Below are 21278 nucleotides of genomic sequence, written 5' to 3' on the forward strand. Positions count from 1 at the left end.
AGAAACTCATCTACAGGAAGAATCAGGATAATTTAACCTGCTACGTAGACGCAGACTGGGCGAACTGCGAGATTGACAGAAGATCTTACACGGGATCAACTTTCATACTCTCCGGCGCTGCTTTCTCCTGGGAATCCAGAAAGCAACGAACCGTCGCATTATCGTCTACCGAAGCCGAATATATGGCACTCAGTGATGCATCCAAGGAAGCAGTTTTTCTAATTGGTTACCTCAAGGAATTGGGATTTCAATCACTAGCAAACGTTGTGGTTTTTAACGATAATCAAGGTGCTGGAAAATTAACCGAAAATTCCGTCTATCATGCAAGATCGAAACATATTGATGTTAGATACCGTTTTATTCGCGACGCAGTGAAGAAACATCCCATCAAGATCCTATACCTACCGACCGAGAAAATGATAGCGGATGTACTAACGAAAGCCTTACCCAAAGAAAATCATGACAGATGTATTCTTGGATTGGGACTTCAATCCGACAACACCTCAGTTGTAACTTGAGGGGGGGTGTTGGAGTTTGGCAATTTTACCCTTTGGTGTTGCCATGTGTTGTATTACATAGTAGGCATATAATAACAAACAATTGTACTTTTGAGTTGTCATAATAAAGAATTTCGTGTTCGCTGATCCTGTATTGCTGATTCATTGAAACTCTCACATATAAAAGCATATATTTTCCATAAACACGGAAGACTGCGAAGAGTTCTATAAATTCCAGTAAGAACTTTCTGTTAATCTGGCGAAAATCCGTCATGCTCAAACAATAATTTATCGCGAAATACGAATCGCCAAAATCTGGTTTTATTATTTGGTACGAGACTAACCCACTGCAAAAACCGACGTTTTTTAAAACCGTTCACCGCACGCACTTCAGATTTGCTCGAACTGACAAGTCTGTCGAACAAGTGATAATTTTCCTCATTTTTGTTCGCGAGCAAAAACGACGGTTTTCCAGACACACACTTCAGATTTGCATCGTTTTTGTTCGAACCGGCGATGTTAAATTGCAGCGAGGATCGAAGGTTTTAAAATCCTAAGTACTAAATTGCAGCGCGCGGTTAGTTTGGGTTTTAATAACCTGATGTAAACTGCAGCGCTTATAATCTTAATAAGGGGTCGACATATCATTTAGAAATTTTCAGGTAGCACTGCACTTCTCGGTTCATTACGCAGATGTATCAAAGGTGTACATGATGCTCTTGAATCGATTCAAATTAAAACTAATCGAAATCAGGATTTTCTTCAGGTGAATGACAAAGAAAAACATTATAATTTTTTCTTGCCACACAAATTTGAAATTTTTGTCAACATCGTAAAAAATTTACGCGGACGATACGTTTTCACACTGTACAAAATTTTTTAAACAATTATTTACTGTTCACAGATATAAAAATGTACATTATGTACCTCCTTTGTCTCGATTTTTTTAACTTTTTCTCGATTCTGTTATAATGCACTTCCTAACCTTATATCCCAATATACTATTAAAATCGTTCTACTGAAAAATGAGGGTTTTTGAGATGTGTTACTTTTCTTGTGCACCAATGATATTTCTGTATTTCTAATTTTCTACAAAATTTAGCATCGTGTCAAACTAGCTTAAGGATGATTTTGTTTTATATTTTTATGGTATAATTTTAACTTTACATTATTAATACAACACAACCGTTATTTTTATGATATTGGGGCTTAACAATATTTCTTCTTCCTTATTCAACGCTATAATTTGTTATATGAAAAATCAAGGAGGTTAAAATAAGAGAAGGGAAGGCGCCCTATGCTGGTATATAAGGTATATGGTATATAAGGTAATGCATTGAAAGTAGTGATGGATAAATGACCGGTCATTTATTTTTGGTCAAAGTTGACCGGTCCTTAATCGGTCAATTACCAGTCATTATTGGTCAAAAAGTAGGAACTAGTTAAACATTACAAAATGATTCTTTCAATGTCAAGAATTACAAATAATGGTTCTTAATTCCATTTTTTATAAGATTTATTGATCGATAAATTATTGTTCTAAAATTGTGTAAGTGAGGTTAAGTTTGAATTGTTTGAAGTTATACTTTGTTTTTTCTTTAACATATTTGCTTGAATTTGAACTTTTTGTTAATTTAAAACGCTTTAAAACTTTAAACACAACTGTGTGTGTGTATTTTCAGTTTTTTAGTTTCTTTTAAAATACTTAAACATTCGTTTAGAATTTAAAAAAGTAGGTAAGTATTTTATGAAAATAAAAATATATTGTATGTCACGTTAAGAAGACACAAAAATGATTGAAAAACAAAAACCACTTTTTCCTAATAGATAAAAAGCTTAATCGTTTTCCACTTTATTAAAGTTTTAGATGTTTCATTGTCATAATTTACTTATTTATTGTCATAATCGATTTCTTCATTGTCAGCAGCGACGTAAATGAATTCAGACAACCCAACATAACCTCATCTCATCAGTCAAACAGTCATCATATCCTATAATCTTCAACATTATGAGCGGGAAATTTAAATTTTAAAGATGACTGGTCAAATACGTCAAGTCATTGACAATATTGACCGGTCAAATGGGTCATTGACTAAGTCAATTACCGGACTTCACAACACTAATTGAAAGTGATGCCCACAGAACACCTGTGATGCCAATCAGCCAATCGTTCCTTCTCCAGCAACCTTTTATTACCGTGAACGTCCTTGAACGGCCCATTGGGTATCGCATCGCTTTGGCGCCAGTGGCGTTCCTTTAATCTTTACTCCCTATGATTTAGGGATATTCGTTACGAGGTTGCCATAAATTTGGCTATGTGGTTTCTGGTGACAAACAAAAGATATCGTAACCACAAGGCAGCGAATTTCTTGTAACAGTTGCATAATTATGGCTCTATTTCTCGCTAAGTGATGGATGATTTTTCCTTTCACAATCAATTTTGGTTTCTGGCGGCATATTTCATTGGACTTAATCTCTCAATTCATAGTAACCAACCTTAAGCATTCAAAATTACTTTTGAAAATTCTAGTTATACACAACATGAAAAAGGTTATTTCCCTAAAAGTTCTAATTCTAGGGAGTGTGTAATTTATTTTTGACACGATAGTAGGTAAAGTCCATGTAATACCCCAAGTCAGTAAAATGAAAGCTTATATTTTTAATTATAAAATTCATGTGCTTGAAATTATGTTATGCATGATATTCTATACTCAATTTCATATAAATGTGCATCTAAGCAAGCCATGAAAATCTGATTTTCTGTTGGTAGTAAAGATAAAGCTAGTGACTTTAACTTTCAAAGTTGCTTGCTCTGCGCGAACTCGATTTGACTAATTTTTTAGTTTTTGTCCATTTTAACATTGCTGATTTCAAAAGCAATGTTACGTCTTTTTACTGATTAAATTAAAGTAATTGTTATTTGTTTTTGTCTTTGTATTTTTACCAAGCAAAGATTTATTGGACATGACCTTCATGAATGTGACTTTTGTAATGTAACTAAATTAAAGGTGCTTTTACAAATGCACAGCTCACTTGATGAACATTTATATGAAATCAATTATATAAAACAACAAGATTCAATTAATCAACAGAGATACGTTTTTTTGCTGTAGTTGTCCGTTTTATCCAAAATTTTTATGTTAGAAACGTAGAGGGATATGGAGGGAGCACTGCCTATGCTGGCAATGTAAAGAAAGCGGCACGTCCCGAGACCTGTGGGCGTGGGGAGACCTTTTATGACACCTTTTAAAATGACAGCCAGTACTTCGTGAAATTTCGTGACGAGGGTCGTTGGGCATCAGATGCTTCATAGGCGTCGGTGTTCCGTCATTTTACTGGGATTTGTTTTTTTACACGTGAACCGGTTGGTGAATTGTCTTTGTATTTTTTCAGTTGTATAACTCTGATCTGTTTTTATTTTGAACTAAATATTTACGGTCGTCTTCCTACAATTCCTACAAAAATTGGCCCCAGAAAAAAAGTTAAAGGGACGCCACTGGAAAGATGAATTATCTGCGTTAACTTCGGTTTCGCTCGGCTCACCTGGAGACCTTTTATTAGGTCTACAGAAAAGCGCGGTCGTATCCACTTTTTTGAAGAGTGCTCCCTCCATATCCCTCTACGGTTAGAAAAGGATATTTTACTGACTTGGGGTATTACATGGACAATACAATCTAGGTACAATCGTGACAAAAATAAATTACTCCCTAGGATTGAGGGATATTCGTTACTGGGTTGCCATAAAATTTTTAAATTGGTTAGGTTGGAGGCTATCTTTAGTCTGTGGAGGCTATGTGGTTTCTGGCGTTTCTGGTGACAAACAAAAAATATCGTAACCGTAACGACCGTAACCGTAAAGTAAAGACTGTCAAAGATACAGGAGCGCGTTCATAAATACTCTGGGTAGGTATAAAGGTTACCCGTGGGTCACCCAAACGTCGTTCACAAATTAAAATTGGGGGAATAATCACGCTACCCCAGATCGTTCACAAATGTTTAGAGTGACACAAGGAGTGTGCCCATGTTACCGATGGCTGCGTGAAAAAAATATGTTCTAAGGTGTTTTTATACATTTTTTAATTATGTTTTCAATAACCATTATTGAACAAAATTTTCGGGTAATGTTGCAGTTTAAGGTCCTACTAGTACGCACCGCTACTGCGCACGGGGAATACGTGCACGATTTCTTCTCCCATTTTCCTCTGTATTTGCAGTATGAACTTACACCGTTGCCAGATTTATTAAAGAATTAACACCTTTTTCTCGATCATGTGCGTTTTGGAGCAATTTGTTAATTTGTTTAGTTCTATTGGTAGTCTTGTTTGTAATAGGGTGATTAGCCCAATTTTTTAAAGAATCGCTTCATTGTTTAAACCGTTGTCTGCGCTGATTTTCTCTACTTCTAGTCTGTGCAATAGAGCAAGGTAGTACGCCGGCCAAACTAAAAACGCTATGAGATGGCGCTATAAACTGAGGAATTGTAGGTCTCTGCAAAATTTCGACTCATCGCTTGTAGGTTGATATTATTTTTTTCGGTCAAAATTATTTATGAAAACTGTTTTTACTGAGATGTTCTGTCATGAACTTTGATTTCTGACATTTTTGACGCGTTTATTTGACGTTTAATATTAACAGCGAATGTGGAACCCACAGACAATTAAACTATAGTAAGACACTTCAATCCCATATAGTAATGTTGGAATAGCTTCGACGGTGCTGCTCCGCACGCAGTTGGCCAAAACACTCCGTCGTATTTATTCGTAAAATTTCGACTATTACCGTTGTATTTAAAACAGTCAAAAAATATTTGTCAAATGTGACACTTTTCTGAGAAAAATAAAAATGTACTTTTTAAAGATATAAGACTTTCTGTGAATAAAAAGGTAGGAATTAGTGCCATTTATTAAATGAAAGTAATTACAATAGCCAACGTTTTCAGTATTGAGAAATTGTCAATAAGAAAACAATAAAGAAAGGAAAAAAATAACATTTTCTACTTTTTGGGCAATTTGTGAATCTGCTACGTAATTTATAAAGGTAAAAACTTAAGTGATGAAACTTCTTAATAAAGTTATACTTTCAGTTTCAATTCAAGACAAAAAGAAACCAAACAATAGTGTGTGCCCCCGGTACCTATTCTTTTAAGGAGCATGACAAGTTAAAATTGAAACTAAAATACACAGTGGGCCGAAAAAAACGGTACAAATTTTGTTCGTTCATATCTTCCTGAGTTATTAAGTTTTTTAAATGATTAATATACCAGTGAAAAACCCAATATTTATAGAAAAGATGAAGGCCTCTTGCTGTGCAGATAGTCCTAACTCAAAAGTTGTGCGTCATAACATGAAGACATACAAAAATTCTGGTTTTGAAGATTACCTATCTCAATTATGAGTTTTCAGATATGGTTCAATCAATATGCCCTCCATTTTTATTAGCTATCATTTGTAATCGTCTTTGTCCGTCCCCAATTGCAGAAGCTACATATTTGTCTCTGAGGTAGCTGATTCCAGCATTCCGTTAATTGTTCAGGAGCCTTCAGCTCAAGGTATATGATTGTTTGTGCCACTCGGTGCGATGTTGATGTTGCTCCATCAATCACTAGTGAAGACGATTGCAAATGGTAGCTAATAAAAATGGGGAGCATATTGAACCATATCTGTAAAACTTATAATTGAGAGAATTTTTGCATGTCTTCATGTTGTGACGCACAATTTTTGAGTTCTTGACAACAACAACCTTTTCTATAAATATTGAGCTTTTCACTGGAATATTACTCATTAAAAACAGATAATAACTCAGGAAAATATGAGCGTACAAAATTGGTACCGTTTTTATCGACCCACTATGTATATATGTATAACAGAAGAGTTGTGTGTTGTGTTGCCAAAATTTACGATCTAAGTGTATTTTTGAATAAAAGAAGTATTGGAAAGAAATTACGTATCGCCTTAGAACGAAAAATTAATTTTCATGGTTTATTTGTAAAAGCCATTTTCTGGAAATTAAAACAAAATTGTTGGATGCATCAATCAATTTGATCATTTATAAAAAAAAAACTGCAGGACGTAAGAAGAGAATTTAAAAAAAAATCGTCAAAGACATGTTACTTACGAAGAAAATGGGGATTTTCTGAATATTTAATTTTAGTTTTGGTTCTAGTTTTTAATTTAATTCATTTATTGTTAATTTTTCTTATAATTAATAAAACGTTGTGCATTTTAAAGACATTTTACATTTGAAATTAATATTAAATGAGGACAAAATTATTAATTTAAACAACTCCATCAAGCATGCTTTATAAAATTAGTTCGGCCAACTGCTCGCGCCGCGCTGGAATCGTGTTTCCAAAAATTGGGTAGCAATGCGACGTCTTACTATAGTTTAATCATAGATATATAAGGGGAAGATACAGCCATTCCATATAAACGTATTTCGTTGCTTGGGAAAACATATCAACGATTCCGGTACTATCCTCCATTTTTTTCTAGCACACAATTAATGTATTCTTGTCTTGTTTCCATACATCTGCACTTGAATAGAGAAGTACCTCGTATTCATCTAGTTGACGATAATTGAGAAACGTCATCGTGACAAATTATTTGTGAATTATTTTTTGCTTTAAAGATGAAGACCTGTATTGTATGTTCCACTCCTTACAATTCTTCAAATAAAGAAATATCCTTTCATGGATATACAATATACCTAACTCATGGAAAACGCTAGGAATTATATATTTGTTAATTACATGCGTGCGACTGAAATAGAAACAAAAGGTACGTCTTGTCCCCAGTACTTCACCTATTGCTGTATCTTCTCCTTATATATCTATGAGTTTAATCTTTGAGTTTAATTGTCTGTGGTGGAACCTGTGGTGAAAACGACAAACCTTAATTTACAGTTTTCTGTAAGTCCCAGACTTACAGCGCCTCTAGTCTCACCAAAAACGTATTGCACAGCTTGCACAGACTATAATGAAATCAGCGCAGACAACGGTTTAAACCAACCTTAAAAACAATTGTTGCTACGATTTTAATAATTGTAACCAAGGTTTTATGCTTTTCTTATTTTTAAGCTACGACGGTGCAAACGGCTATTATAATAGTCGAATGTATAATTTAAACACCTTCACAATTTTTCATAAACAAAATTGTTTCCCTATGGTAACAAAAGCAGAACAATCTGAACAATCCTGATTCCGCAAGTGATCGAGAAAAAGATGTTAATTCTTTAATAAATCTGCCAACGGTGTAAGTTCATACAGCAAATAGGTACAGAGGAAAGTGGGAGAAGATTAATCGTGCACGTATTCCCCGTGCGCAGTAGCGGTGCGTACTAGTAGGACCTTAAACTGCAACATTGCCACACGGAAAAAACGTTTTTTTGCAGAACAAATTGTCCCAGAAATAATTAATTTCCTTTTTCTTTCGTCAAATTGCATTTTTAGTCTCTTGTTCTTCATTTAAGCAGGTGGTTAAATAGATGACAATTAAATGTGAGTTGACAATGTTGACATTTACAAAAACAAAAAACGCGTTTACCCGATTCCGTTCATAATGCCGGAGTGACACTGCAGTCACGTGATATCCCCCACACGAGAGTTGTTCTGTGCCCCACACTCTACCTTCGCCCATATTTTATGAACGCGCTCCGTCGTGGTCAAAGAATATGACAGAATATGAATATGAGATATATCTGATGGAAAAAATAAAATAATGCTTATGTGGTCAAGTCTAAAGTTCACGCAAATTATTAAGACTAACATGTACATGACAGGAACCCAAATCATACAAGATACAAGGCATACAAGGTGTTTACAAGTCCCCCACCAATATCTTGTTTATACGCATGACAAGACACTTTTTAATAGCCAAAGTTCAAAAGGTTTATCAAAAACAGTTATTTAAAGTGTCACGACACCACGAGCATCACATATTAATACCTATACTTTAGAGTAACTCTGTGAATCTAGCAAACTTTTGTGTTAGGTGTTGAATAATGGGTGATTTAAGCTTTGATGGAAGAGTTGTTGTTGTCACTGGAGCAGGCGCTGGTTTAGGAAGAGCTTATGCGCTTCTCTTTGCTTCGAGAGGTGCTAAGGTTGTTGTCAATGACTTGGGGGGTGGCCGACATGGTGATGGTAGTTCTTCAAAAGCTGCAGATTCTGTTGTTGATGAAATCAGGCGAAATGGTAACAACAGTCCTTGATTTAATTACATTGTAAGCACATTATTTTCTAGGTGGCACAGCTGTTGCTGACTATAATTCAGTTGTCGAAGGTGAAAAGATTGTTAAAACAGCTTTAGATAATTTTGGACGAATTGATGTCTTAGTTAATAATGCAGGGATATTAAGGGATAAAAGTTTTGCTAGAATATCTGATCAAGATTGGGGTAAATATTCAGTGTATTAATGGTATAGTGATATAATAATAAAAGCAACTTTTAGATTTGGTCCATGCAGTACATCTGAAAGGAAGTTTTAAAACAACCCAAGCTGCTTTTCCCATATTTAAAAAACAAGGATATGGAAGGGTAGTAATGACTTCTTCTAATTCTGGTCTTTATGGTAATTTTTAATATTTGAGTTTATGTAAGTTTTTGTAAGTCATTAAAAATGATAGGTAATTTTGGGCAAGCAAATTATTCAGCTGCAAAAATGGGCCTTGTTGGTTTGGCAAGTACTATAGCAATTGAGGGTGCCAAGAATAACATTCATTGCAATGTAATAGTTCCTACGGCAGCTAGTAGACTTACTGAAGACATTCTGCCACCTGACATTTTTGCTGAACTAAAACCTGAACTTATTGCTCCAGTTGTGGTAAGTAAAACTTATTAAATTCAATTGAGTGTAGCAACATTCATAAAATACTAATTAAAGAAGGAAAACACTGCACTACATATGCATTTTAAATAAAGTTAACAGAGAAAGTCACTAAAACATACAGCTTTAAAAAAAATTAGTTTGGAAAAAATAAATGGCATACATTATCCAGCAAAACAGCCCTGAGCTTTAGAGCCGTAATTGTAGACTACATCACGACGATCCATATGTCAAGTGAAATGAATTAGATAGAAATATAAATACAATTATACAGGGTGATTTACGAGGAATAATGAGCCCGACGGAATAGAAAATGCAACCCGCAATTCATCAGGAGAAAAACCCGGACATTTACCGCTTCGATGTCCGGCTTTTTGTTGCAGTGTATTGTGGGTTGCATTTTCGATTCCGTCGAGCTCATTATTCCTCGTAAATCACCCTGTATATTTTGATCTAATTAAAACATATTCAAGGTTTACTAGATTGTTGTAGTGATAGACAAGTTTTTATTTTTAAATGTGTAATAGTTTTTTATTCTGAGTTCAATGATGTATCTAGGTTACATAACATCGCTTTAAGAGCCAAAAAAGGCCCAATTCCCAATTTACACACAAACTCGTCAAATAAACTACTAAAAAAAATTACAAAAATAAATGGATGAAACTATGTATGTACATTTCGCAATTATGTACATATTTGTAATAGGCAACTTTGACAAATTTGAAATCTGTTGAAAAATAAATTTTTTAGACTAATATTGTATGTACTTACTTTTGCTCTTGTCAAATTCTTTAACAAAGGGGATGTATGATTTAAGGTTTATTTTTAAAATCAAAAGAATTCATTTGCATTGGAGGCGTACAGAAGCCAGAAGGAAGTTGAGTCCATTAAAATCGAATTTACGTCGTTGTTTGTTAGGTGACCTGCACGGTTACCAGATCTAGACAAGTGGGTTTTCTTTATAAGGGTTACTTAAAAGATAAAATTTACATAGTTCCATCGGAAACTCTGAAGGTTTTAATATTTAACCGAATCTCAACTGCATGCCAAGAAGTTTCTCCCAGCATAATTATTGTTGTTTTTGATTTTGATGATAATACTGAGCCTAACAAAATTTGTGCTGTAACCAACAATACATGTCCTACATACGACTCAAGATTGTTAAGTTAAGCAATTATTCCACATAATGATTTTGATTAAATTTGACAAATGTAATGTCGGGCATGTTGACAATGTTTTACCTATCGTGAATTCACAGTAATAATGAACCTAACTAAATTTGTGATGCATTTGCACCGATTATGTGGATTTAAAAAATATATTTTAATTTTATAAAACATAGCCAACATCTAGATGTTTAGATTTAGTAGATTCTATGTATAAAGGCTTTTACAAATGTTAGTTAAATTTTATCTTGAGTTTTATCATATTTATTATCAATACTATGCTACATCTTCCAGACCGCAAGTATTTTTCATTCTTTCCCTTAATGTAGATTTGTAAGTAATGTCCTCATTGACTACATACAAAATTCAACTAAAGCCATATGCAGCACACAGGCGCAGCTTCCTGAGTAGCGAGAAATTAAACGGTTAGAAGAAATTTATTCTGTATTAATAGTTTTGGTGATCTAATATCCACTTTTTACTATTTTTTTTAAACTGTGACACAGTTGTCTTTTGATTCTTAGTTATTTGGGTTTTGGCACAAGACATACGATTTCGTTCATTTAAAAGTAGGTAGTGTGCGTTTATTGGATTTATTTAATATTGTACAGGGTGATTCATCTTTTACCGCCGGTGGCAAAATGACCCTTTAGGATTGAGAAAAATTTATGAAATTTACAGATTTGATTTGTCCAAAAATTTACTTTCGGCGGGTATAATTTATTTCAAAAAAATTTTTTTTATGAGCAGATATTTATAAAAAACTTTTTTAAAAAATTTTCATGTTTAAATTTTTGCATCAGAATGTGGCTAATGGCGTATAAAATCAATATCTGCAATCCGTTTCGAAAAATATTTGATAGTTTTTGAATTAAATTGATTTTAATGGAAAAATTGCTTTTATTGGCACTCGTTGACTTTTAGTGTTGTAAATTTTCTTTAACAATGACTACCCTGTAAAACTGGCCTGCTTAGGTGAATTTGTTCGATTTTATGAATAGAGTTGTAAAGGACCCACTGCGGTGGCAATAAAGATCCCCAATAGATCTTATTGTTAAGATATTGGGACATTATGTCGTAAATCATGAAGCAAATACAAATTTGAATATCAAAATGCGTTTATTTCAATAATACCATATGCTAAAATTAATTTAACATAGTAAAATTGTGTGAAAATACCTGAGTGTGCATATGCCATAAGGTTGAATAAATTAAACAAATAATAATTGAGAAAATGCCAAAATTTGACCTAATTAACTTATAAATTTCATTTTTCGATATTATGTGCCTTATGAATAATAAATTATGTCTGCAAAATATGAAAACGAAATTATAATTTTTAAGGTCAATTGTGCCACCGGCGGTAAAAGATGAATCACCCTGTATAATTAATAATATGTATATGTAATATTCTTTAATTTCGTGTGCATTACAAACATATAAGTAGTCACCCTAGATAACTTCTGTTTTATTTTTGGGTACAACGCAATCAGTAAATTGCCAGTAAGATTAAACAAGAAACAAGTATAAGAATTAATTTAATAAATTGATGTGTAAAAGTAAAATAAAGTAAATACGGAGGTACTTAACTATAAAAAATGATTTATTTATTTAAAATGAAGTTATTATATTGGATGATTTTCCAGTCATTCTCGTTCTTTTTGGGCTTAAAGAAAACTCATTCTTTTTCAAGATTTTCAGCATTCCATTCTTATCAACGATAATTTGATTGACTTTTGATTTTTTAGTACAACATTCCAGGTACTATAAATTTTTACAATTTCCTGGAAATGTAGCATTGACATTTTACCCAATTCTTCAAGTAATTAAGTTATTTGTCCTTAAGGCACGTTCTCGAAAAAAGCCAGTAGGTAGTAATATTCACTTTAGGGAAAGCTTTTAGAATATTTAAAGCGAAGTAAATACGTGTTTGGTTTTTACATTTACATACTACGTTAAATGTTTATGAAATGCAATTTTTTCAACATTTTGCCATCATATACAACGAAATAAATTTCCATCAATTCAAAACTTTCAGGGTCATATGGCGATAGGTATAAAATTTCGTGCTTCTGAGCTAAGAATGAGAATAAACTATATATAATATGTTCTTGTAATCACCCTAAAATCATATTGAAATACCTCAAAGTTGGCATTTGATTTTAAATTGTTGTCGAGACGTATGTGTGTAGTAGATACATAATAGATAAATCAAATAGGTACAGATGATCCCAGTTTTGGGAGTAAGTTTAAGTTAAAACTAATTATGTATTAAGACAATAGCAGTGAAGATAAGATAATCCTCAAAAAATGTAAAATCGAGTGTTTACAATATCTATGTGATTATCTAAATACCTATCATAGATTTTCATGATCAGGAAAGAGTTTTAGATTACGAAAGATTGTGAATTATAACCTATATAAACTAAAGAATAAGTAATATGACCACTTTTGTTTGATCTGTAAACTTCTGATATTCCACTTTCGCTATCGTATGCTTTATGATATAATACTTAGATTGTGGAAAACAATTCCAAAATCAAGAAGTATATACTTGATCAAAGTACAAATTTTGAAGCGAATTTGTCTTTATTGATGCATTTCATGAAAATGAGGCTACGATTTTCAGGCTTACCTATGTCATGAAAGTTGTTCAGAAAATGGTGCAGTAATCGAATCAGCCGCAGGTTGGGCTGGAAAGTGTCATATAATTCGTTCTAATGGCAGTTTGTTGCGTACCAAAATTACTGATGGCGTTACTTTGGAAAATGTTCGTGATAATTGGCAAAGAGTTACATCAATGGAGGATGCCGAACATTTAAATTCAATCCAGGAAGCTACGGGCGCTTTGATGTCTTCTTTGGAAAGTTTTCGATCTGGTCATGCACAGAAGCAAGAGAGCGATGTTTATGATTTTACAGAAAAGGACGCGATTTTGTATGCTCTTGGAGGTAAATTACTTGCTTTTCGCACGTGTTCTAGTTTGATTATAAGTCAATGTATTTTAGTTGGCGCCTCTTTGAAAAATAAAAATGAATTGAAATTTTTGTATGAAAACCACGAAGATTTTGCTGCTTTACCAACATTCTATATTTTGCCCGCAATGCGAGCAATATTTACATCGTCTTCATTGGAATCGGCCATTCCCGGTAAATCAATTAGCTTGGCCCAAGTTCTGCACGGAGAACAGTACATAGAGTTTCTTGGAAATGTACCGAGGGACGGAAAATTAATGTCTACATGTTCTCTTGTTGAAGTCCTAGATAAAGGCTCCGGAGCTGCCATCGTTCAAGACGGTATGATAGAATATAATATAGTGATGTTTAACTGTACCGGATTTTGTTGTATTTTTTATTAGTCGAAACCTTCAACGAACAAGGAGAATTAGCTATTCGCAACCAAACCGTTACATTTGCTGTGGGTGCGGGCAATTTTGGTGGGCCACGCACTGGAACCAAAATAGTCCCCTGTCAGCCAAAACCTAACAGAAAGCCGGATATAAGCATAAGTGAAAAAACCAGTGTGGATCAAGCTGCTTTATACAGGCTTTCTGGAGATAGCAATCCTCTTCACATTGACCCTAATATGGCTATGGTCGCCGGATTTAAGCAACCGATTTTACATGGCTTGTGTTCTTTGGGATTTTCTGTAAGGATGCTTCTTAGAGCTTATGCTGATGGAGACTCCACTTTGGTGAAAGCTTGTAAGGTGAGTTTAATAAGGATTGACAATGAATTGTTGTAACTGCATGTTTAAATCTTTGTCTCAGGCGCGATTCATGAAACCTGTTATACCTGGTCAAACTTTAAAAGTTGATTTGTGGAAAGAAGGAAATAGAATCCATTTTGAAACTAGTGTCGTGGAATCAAATACTGTCGTCATAGGCGGTAAGTTATTTTTAAATTCCAATTATTGCCATTTTTGTTTGAAAATAAATTATAAGATTTACTAACAACAAGACTTAAATATTTAGTAGTTTATTTAACTCGTTTCACTCGCGTTTTAAACTGGCCCAATTTACTTACATACATTTACATATACAGTGGAACTCGGTTATAACGAACACTCAAGGGACTTCAGAATTTGTTCGTTATATCCGATCGTTCGTTCTAACCGTACGTTGTCGTTATTAAGAAAGATAAATAATTACATAGGTATACATACGATAATATGGTATATGGTAAACATTTTATTTAATTCAAATAATCACTAAGAGTTTCCTCTTCTCGGTACCGGTCATATTAACGCAAACAAAAATCGTTTGCCGTTCTTTGGACTGTTTTCCACCACATAATTTTTCACCTTTGAATTTCGAAGTTTGATTTGGTGTTTATTTTATTATTTATAAAATAATCCCATTTCATCACCGTTGAAAATATCCCTCTCATAATACAGCCTGTCTTAGATTTATCCTTATTTCATAAACGAAAATTTGTTAGTAGTGTGCTGGACTTAAATGGCAATTTTACGCACGTTTCATGTTGCATATTTTATTTTCGTGCCTCCGGCCGGAATTTGGTAAATTACAGATCTCGAAATCGTCCAGAAACACATGCATTGCCGGCCTAGTCCGGCTAAAAGTAGGGATTTCGAGTTGTCATCGGTTTCGGTTGGCATTTGTTATCAGAATTCTATCAAACGTTAATGTTTGTTCTGTGGATGGGTCGTTAAAAATGTTTTTCTATTTATAACAACGTACAAACTACAAAGAAGCAATATTTAACTAAAATTAATTAATTAAAATTATGTTTCGAGTCACTTCTTGAATATGGGCTGGTGTATTTATTACAACAAATGTTTCAGGAAAATGTCAAAAACAAAACAAATTAATTAAATTTAATAAATGTCAGGAAACAAGAGCGATGTTGATTTTCAAATTTAAATGTTTAAATGTAAGTGTTTCCAACACAAAAAAAGTCCCTAATACCAATTATTAAAACAAGTGCTTTAACTTCCATTTAACAAAAATCCGCAGAAGTCGGCATGAAAAATTTTGTGTATCACACGTCCAGAAACTGTTTTGCGAGCATTCGTACTTACAATACTCGTCTGGCGACTCGTACTGCAAACCGTACTCATGCAAACGTGCAGTTTCTGGCCTAGTGATACAAATAACTATTATCTAATTATAATTTATAAAAATCATTGAATAATGGAGGTCGGTTAACTTGATTTTTTCTTAACCCTTCACCACCCGGCGGCACGGCAATTTTGCCGGAGTACATACACTATTACGGATAATAGTATCAAGTAATAGTGCAGTGCTTATCAACATAATTACCGGTAAAATTTTTTCATTAATATAATATAATAAAGTATTTCGAAAGAACTTAGATAGGTATTGAAAATGACAATGAATGTCAATGTGATTGTAATTGTAACACATGACCTTAACTTTTCTGAAAAAGTGTGGTCCCTTTAACTCTGTATATAGGTACTTTTTTAAATGAGTCATCTTCATCAACGTCAGTGACTGTTATTTTAAGAACACAAGAAAGATAATTTATTAATGATGACACATTGTTTAGCAACTAATTTTATTCAAAATGTTATTATCGTTACAACATACGAGTGTATATCTTGAACATTCTGGGTTTAAAGATCGAGGATATTGCCATTACGTTTTTGGACTTTGCATTTTCATATCAGTAGAATGAAATGACAACGTTAAAGTGTTTTGTTTAGAGCACCATAAATATTTTTAAATCGTATTGTGTTGTAGATTAAATCAAGTTTTTTTAGTAACATCCCATAAACACAGTAGCGATTAGACTGGTAAATTAATGAAAATAATTAAAAAACATTTAAGAAAAATTTAACGTGGTAATAAATTGTGTGCGTGCGTATGTATCTGTGTAAAATTATTAATTTAAGGATAATTCATAAAATAAAGTGCACAACTTTCATATTCCCAAAAAAATAAAAAATTAGAAAGTATGTGCAGTGGCGGCCATTAATTTGGGAACACCAAGATTTTCCTATTGTAAATTGTTTGTCACTTTGATAATGTTATTGACTTGTCAATTTCGGCTGCGACAGTTGAATGCGCTTAACGATGACATGAGTGACATGAGTTCATGACATAACGCTTGCACTATCAAATATTAGAAATATCCAGTAAACTAAATTAGGCCGGTGTTTCCAAATTAATGGCCGCCACTGTACAGTCGATGGACAAATAAAACTGGGAGAAAAATCACATTAGTCAAAATTTACAAATTTGCATCGTTTAATTACGGCTTTATCACAAATAAATTAACTTTGGTATGACATATGTATTATATAGACACTGACAAATATATTGACAATTCAATGGTCTAATTTACATAGATTAAATTTTAAGTCTCCCAGTTTTATTTGTCCACCGACCGTACTATCGCGGCCATCCAAAAGTAAACGTTTTTTTTTATAGTTTGATATTTACTTTAAATCATAGGCGTCCTAAAATGTCAAAGTTTGACACTAGCGATAAAAAATTTATTGAAACTATTTTTTTTAAATGCCACATCTCTCTCCGATGCAGACAGATAGGGCTATTGCAAAGCTAGAAGAAAATTGGTCGTTGGCTGCTGTGGCGAGAGAATTACATTGCAGTAAGACTTGCATCTTCAATATAAAGAGGGGTTGGCAAGAAAACAGGCTTGAGAGGCCAATGCGAATAGGTGTTAGAAAGGTTTCTTTACTAAAGTTTACTTTCACTTTAATAATGTATTAATTACTTCTCAGTCTCATTTTTATTATTACAACTTTTTATTATTAAAATAGTAACGCCTGCTGCACGAACGCCAATGAATATAGCCTGATTTAATCTAACGAAAAATACGGAAATTTTCGCAAGCTATCGTTCACTTTTGGAGGGCCGCGATTGTACGGTCGGTGGACAAATAAAACTGGGACACTTAATATTTAATCTATGTAAATCAGACCATTGAATTGTCAATATATTTGTCAGTCTCTATCTAATATGTCATACCAAAGTTAACCTATTTGTGATAAAGCCGTAATTAAACGATGCAAATTTGTAAATTTTGACTTACGTGATTGTCATTTTTGTCCCAGTTTTATTTGTCCATCGACTGTACCTATACTAATACTTGAATAATTTAAAAAAATAATAAAAGGTGTCAACAACGTGAGGGTATTGAATAGGTCATGTAAAATAGCTTCAAATAAAAAAAGAACATTCTTCAATCAAATTAGTTTTAATCGGTGATAAAATTTGAATTATTACTTTCCCCACTCCGAAAACAGCCGATGACCAATACCGATTACCGACTGACATGACATGACAAATTACATAACCTTATTTAAGTTTTATCGTGGTTTTATCTGTCGTGACTTTCAGTTTTATAATTGTTTTTATCGATCACCATTTCAATATTATCAATTCCATTTATAAAACAACAGTCGAGATTTATGTCAGTCAATTAATAATCTTGTAGGAGCTTACGTGGATTTAATTTCTGTGAGGATGGGCCCTATCGCGAATAACGTTTCTGCGGCGACACTTGAGAGTGATGCCATTTTTCAGTTTATAATTGATCAAGTAAAAGCCGATCCCAATAAGGCTAAATCAATTGGCGGAGTCTTTTTGTATAAAATAACCAAAAATGGGAAGGAAGCCAAACAATGGAGTAAGTTCATGTATGATTGTTTAATTTTTATTAACATGCTTTAATGCAATAGCGATGGATCTAAAGAATGCTAAAGTGTATGAAGGTGCGCCAGAAGGTAAACCAAGTACCACTTTGACTATTGCTGATGAAGATTTTATGTTAATGGCACAAGGAAAACTGCAACCACAAGCAGCCTTTATGAAGGGAAAGTTGAAGATCACAGGAAATATTATGTTGGCTCAGAAATTGGCTCCCATACTTAAAGCCAATGCGAAATTGTAAAAATTTATTTTTTTTAAATCCTCATATTGTGCACATGTTAATGTACACATTCCGTTTTATATTTGTGTAGGTATTTTTTTTTTTGTTGGTTAATATGCAATAAGAGAATGACATCCATAAATGTCAGTTTATAATTTTATATGTTATCTTGTGGTGTTTTTTGTTTTCATATTGTAAACTTGCACTTCATTGTGGATAAAACTGGTTTTTATAAATATATGTCTTAATGAAATGAATTTTTTTTATAGGTATCATGAAAGTCAGGTGAGACAATTAGATCATCAATATTTGGAGTAATGTCTACATTATATTCTGAGACTACAATTTATCTATAAAAAAAACAAATGTTACAACTTAGTATTTAATAAGAATAACATACAAGCGACAAAATCACAACTTAATGTCTGATCTTTTTATATAAAAATATTGTATGATCCGTAATTAATGTTCACTTATAATTGAAATAAACACTCATTCTTTGGCGTCACCAATTCCATCTGGATGAATTGCAAACATGGCCTCAGATTCTGGTAAACAAGGAGAATCATATATTTTACACATACGTGTTTCACCACGACCTTTTCTCAAATACAGTCTTGTTGTGGAAGCATGAGCCATAATGTTTCCCCCAATGGGTTTTTTAGGATCTGCATTAAACATAGCAGCACCATCCACTTGAGCTACAACTTGATTTGTAATGACAACAGCAATACCAAACTAAAACATATGTGTTATTTTTTTCACATCAGTTGACCTATAAATAATATATGTACTTCATCAGCTAAACGAAGTAACATTCTTAAAAATCTAGCCAGATGCATTTGTCTAGCTGATAATTCTCCCCTTCCAGAGTAATCTGTACGATACAAGGCCATCGCGCTATCTACCACTAAAAGCGCATATCGAGACTCTGCCATCATGGCTGCAGCCTGAATAAGCAATTGCGTCTGATGATCGGTGTTATATGCTCTTGCAAAGGCAACATTATTTAAAACTTCTTGACCTGCCATTTTGTATCTTTCAGCAACTGCTAGTAGCCTTTCTGGTCTAAAAGTTCCTTCAGTGTCAATATACAAACATTTACCTTCACCACCTCCATTTTCAATTGGTAACTTTAAGAAAAATCATAAGATTATTGATCATTATATTATAAATATATACCTGGCAAGTTACAGCTAAGGTGTGACAAATTTGAGTTTTCCCTGTTCTAAATTCACCAAAAATTTCAGTAATGGAACCAGTTTCTATACCACCGCCAAGTAATTTGTCTAATTCTTTTGAGCCAGTTGTTAGTTGTACAATCTCTGACCTCTTCTGATGGAACTCTGTAGCTGTTGTAAATCCCATTGGTACAAATTTAGAAGCTTCAGTTAAGATTTTTTCAACTTTTGCTTCTGAAAGTCCCTTTAAAGCAGACAGACATTTTTTGGGGGTAAAAGCTACAGATTCAATAGTGTAAAAACCAGCTTCCTCCAATTTTTTAATATCACCAGCAGTAATGCCATTACCCTAAAAAGAACTTGTTACTTTAAATTACATTTTTATAATATCCTTACTTCTAATTTAGCGACCGGCTGTGGTCCACATTCATCAACGTCACTTTCGACAACTGTGTTCGTTGAAGCCAAACTTAAACTCATTCTCACAAAACAAATAAAAAATTCAACAATTAATGAATATAAAATTGTTGATGGTTAGGTTAACACGGTTACAAACATAGATAAAGAAGGGAGTAGATGGCTGTCTCTTTCAATAAATTTGTGCGTTTTCTGGTGCCATCTGTAGTTGTCTCCTAGAACCAAGACACAAAATCGAGGAGTGGAAATAGGTATCTGTAATTATAGTACAATCACAGACCACGACCTGCTGTATTATAACCATGACCAACTTCATTCATATCCGCTTCGCTTCTATATGGCCGTCTCAATTTAGCAAAAATTTGTTCCCGCAAAGTAGTCCATGAAACGTGCATCATGTATCGCCATCTTCCGTCAAGTTGACAATTTATTCATTCTAAAGTTTAAATAAATTCGGGACTGTTAAGTTGTTTTTTTAACAAAATGGGCAGAAAGTGTTTTATTTGTGGAAATTTGAAGCCTTTTTTCCAATTTCCAAGCGATCCCGATCAGAGAAATAAATGGTTAAAGTCTCTTAAAAGATCTTGTAGTATTTTTTGAATAATAAAATTTCTTATAGAAGGTAGGTAGTTTATTAAATGGTATTATAGATCTCAACAAAATTACAGATCATCTTCAAAAAAAGTGACACTCACTAAAGATGCTGTCCCATTCCTATTTGTAAGAATTCAGATCCAAAATATACAACATGCAAAATGTTTTCTTTAGTTATTTTAGAACCCTGTTGTTGTTTGTACGAATTCATATCCTGACCCAGTCCCCAGATGAAAATGAACCTGTCTCTTCCCTGAAAACCAATACATATACAATACATATTTGTCGAAGTGATCTTTTATGTCACTTTGATCCACCATCATACTAGGATCTTTATTAAGATTAATAGCCCTTCAAAATCGGAGTCAATTGCTGTATTCCAGTGATTCATTTGTAGGCATTATTGAGAATTGCAAATATAGTACAAAAACTGTTAGGTACCATTTCTACAATATGAGAAACCATGTAAAGTCGACTCAAGTTGCAAAAAACCACTTGTCATTTGCAACAGCATTTTTTCAATATTTTTAAACCAAATAAAGGCACAAAAAGGCCAGAAAATCATAGTTTGGATTGAATATTTTCCATATAAGTACAGTTTTAAAGTAATTTCAAACGACTAATGCCATAAAATTGCTGTTGCAAATCCAAATTGGTTTTTTGCAACTTGAGTCAACATTATTCATTTGCATGACTTGCTGTATGATCACCTCCTTCAAAATT

The 21278-nt window shown here is 33.3% G+C and overlaps 2 protein-coding genes and 1 long non-coding RNA gene across 7 annotated transcripts; 2 read left to right on the forward strand and 1 right to left on the reverse strand.

The window, feature by feature from the left end:
• Positions 1–4620: 4620 nt before the first annotated feature.
• LOC138122650 (uncharacterized) lies at positions 4621–6723 on the forward strand. Of its 2 annotated transcripts, XR_011156572.1 has the most exons (3): positions 5147–5380; positions 5437–5534; positions 5581–6723. It is a non-coding gene; the product is annotated as an uncharacterized lncRNA (long non-coding RNA). The 2 variants fall into 2 exon arrangements; XR_011156571.1 differs by having other exon boundaries at positions 4621–5534.
• Positions 6724–8168: 1445 nt separating this feature from the next.
• On the forward strand, positions 8169–18875 carry LOC138122635 (peroxisomal multifunctional enzyme type 2). Of its 4 annotated transcripts, XR_011156565.1 has the most exons (11): positions 8169–8688; positions 8738–8890; positions 8946–9065; positions 9121–9317; positions 13116–13437; positions 13495–13782; positions 13845–14194; positions 14256–14373; positions 17929–18120; positions 18173–18450; positions 18633–18875. XR_011156565.1 is itself a non-coding variant. In XM_069036889.1 (10 exons), exons 1-10 carry the CDS (start codon positions 8496–8498, stop codon positions 18382–18384), a joined length of 2145 nt encoding a protein of 714 aa, XP_068892990.1. In that variant the 5' UTR covers positions 8171–8495; the 3' UTR covers positions 18385–18616. The 4 variants fall into 4 exon arrangements, 3 of the variants coding, with proteins under 3 accessions (XP_068892990.1, XP_068892992.1, XP_068892991.1); XM_069036889.1 differs by lacking the exon at positions 18633–18875 and having other exon boundaries at positions 8171–8688; positions 18173–18616; XM_069036891.1 differs by lacking the exons at positions 8169–8688; positions 8738–8890; positions 8946–9065; ... (4 more) ...; positions 14256–14373; positions 18633–18875 and adding an exon at positions 16140–16261 and having other exon boundaries at positions 18173–18616.
• spn-A (RAD51 recombinase homolog spn-A) lies at positions 18732–20135 on the reverse strand. Its single transcript, XM_069036903.1, has 4 exons — positions 19941–20135; positions 19546–19893; positions 19158–19496; positions 18732–19101 (listed from the first exon to the last, which is right to left on the reverse strand). The coding sequence occupies exons 1-4, from the start codon at positions 20022–20024 to the stop codon at positions 18856–18858; spliced, it is 1017 nt and encodes a 338-aa protein (XP_068893004.1). The 5' UTR covers positions 20025–20135; the 3' UTR covers positions 18732–18855.
• Between the last annotated feature and the right edge of the window lie 1143 nt (positions 20136–21278).

This window comes from Tenebrio molitor, chromosome 2 (genome assembly GCF_963966145.1).
Source record: "Tenebrio molitor chromosome 2, icTenMoli1.1, whole genome shotgun sequence".
Taxonomy (NCBI): Eukaryota; Metazoa; Arthropoda; class Insecta; order Coleoptera; family Tenebrionidae; genus Tenebrio; species Tenebrio molitor.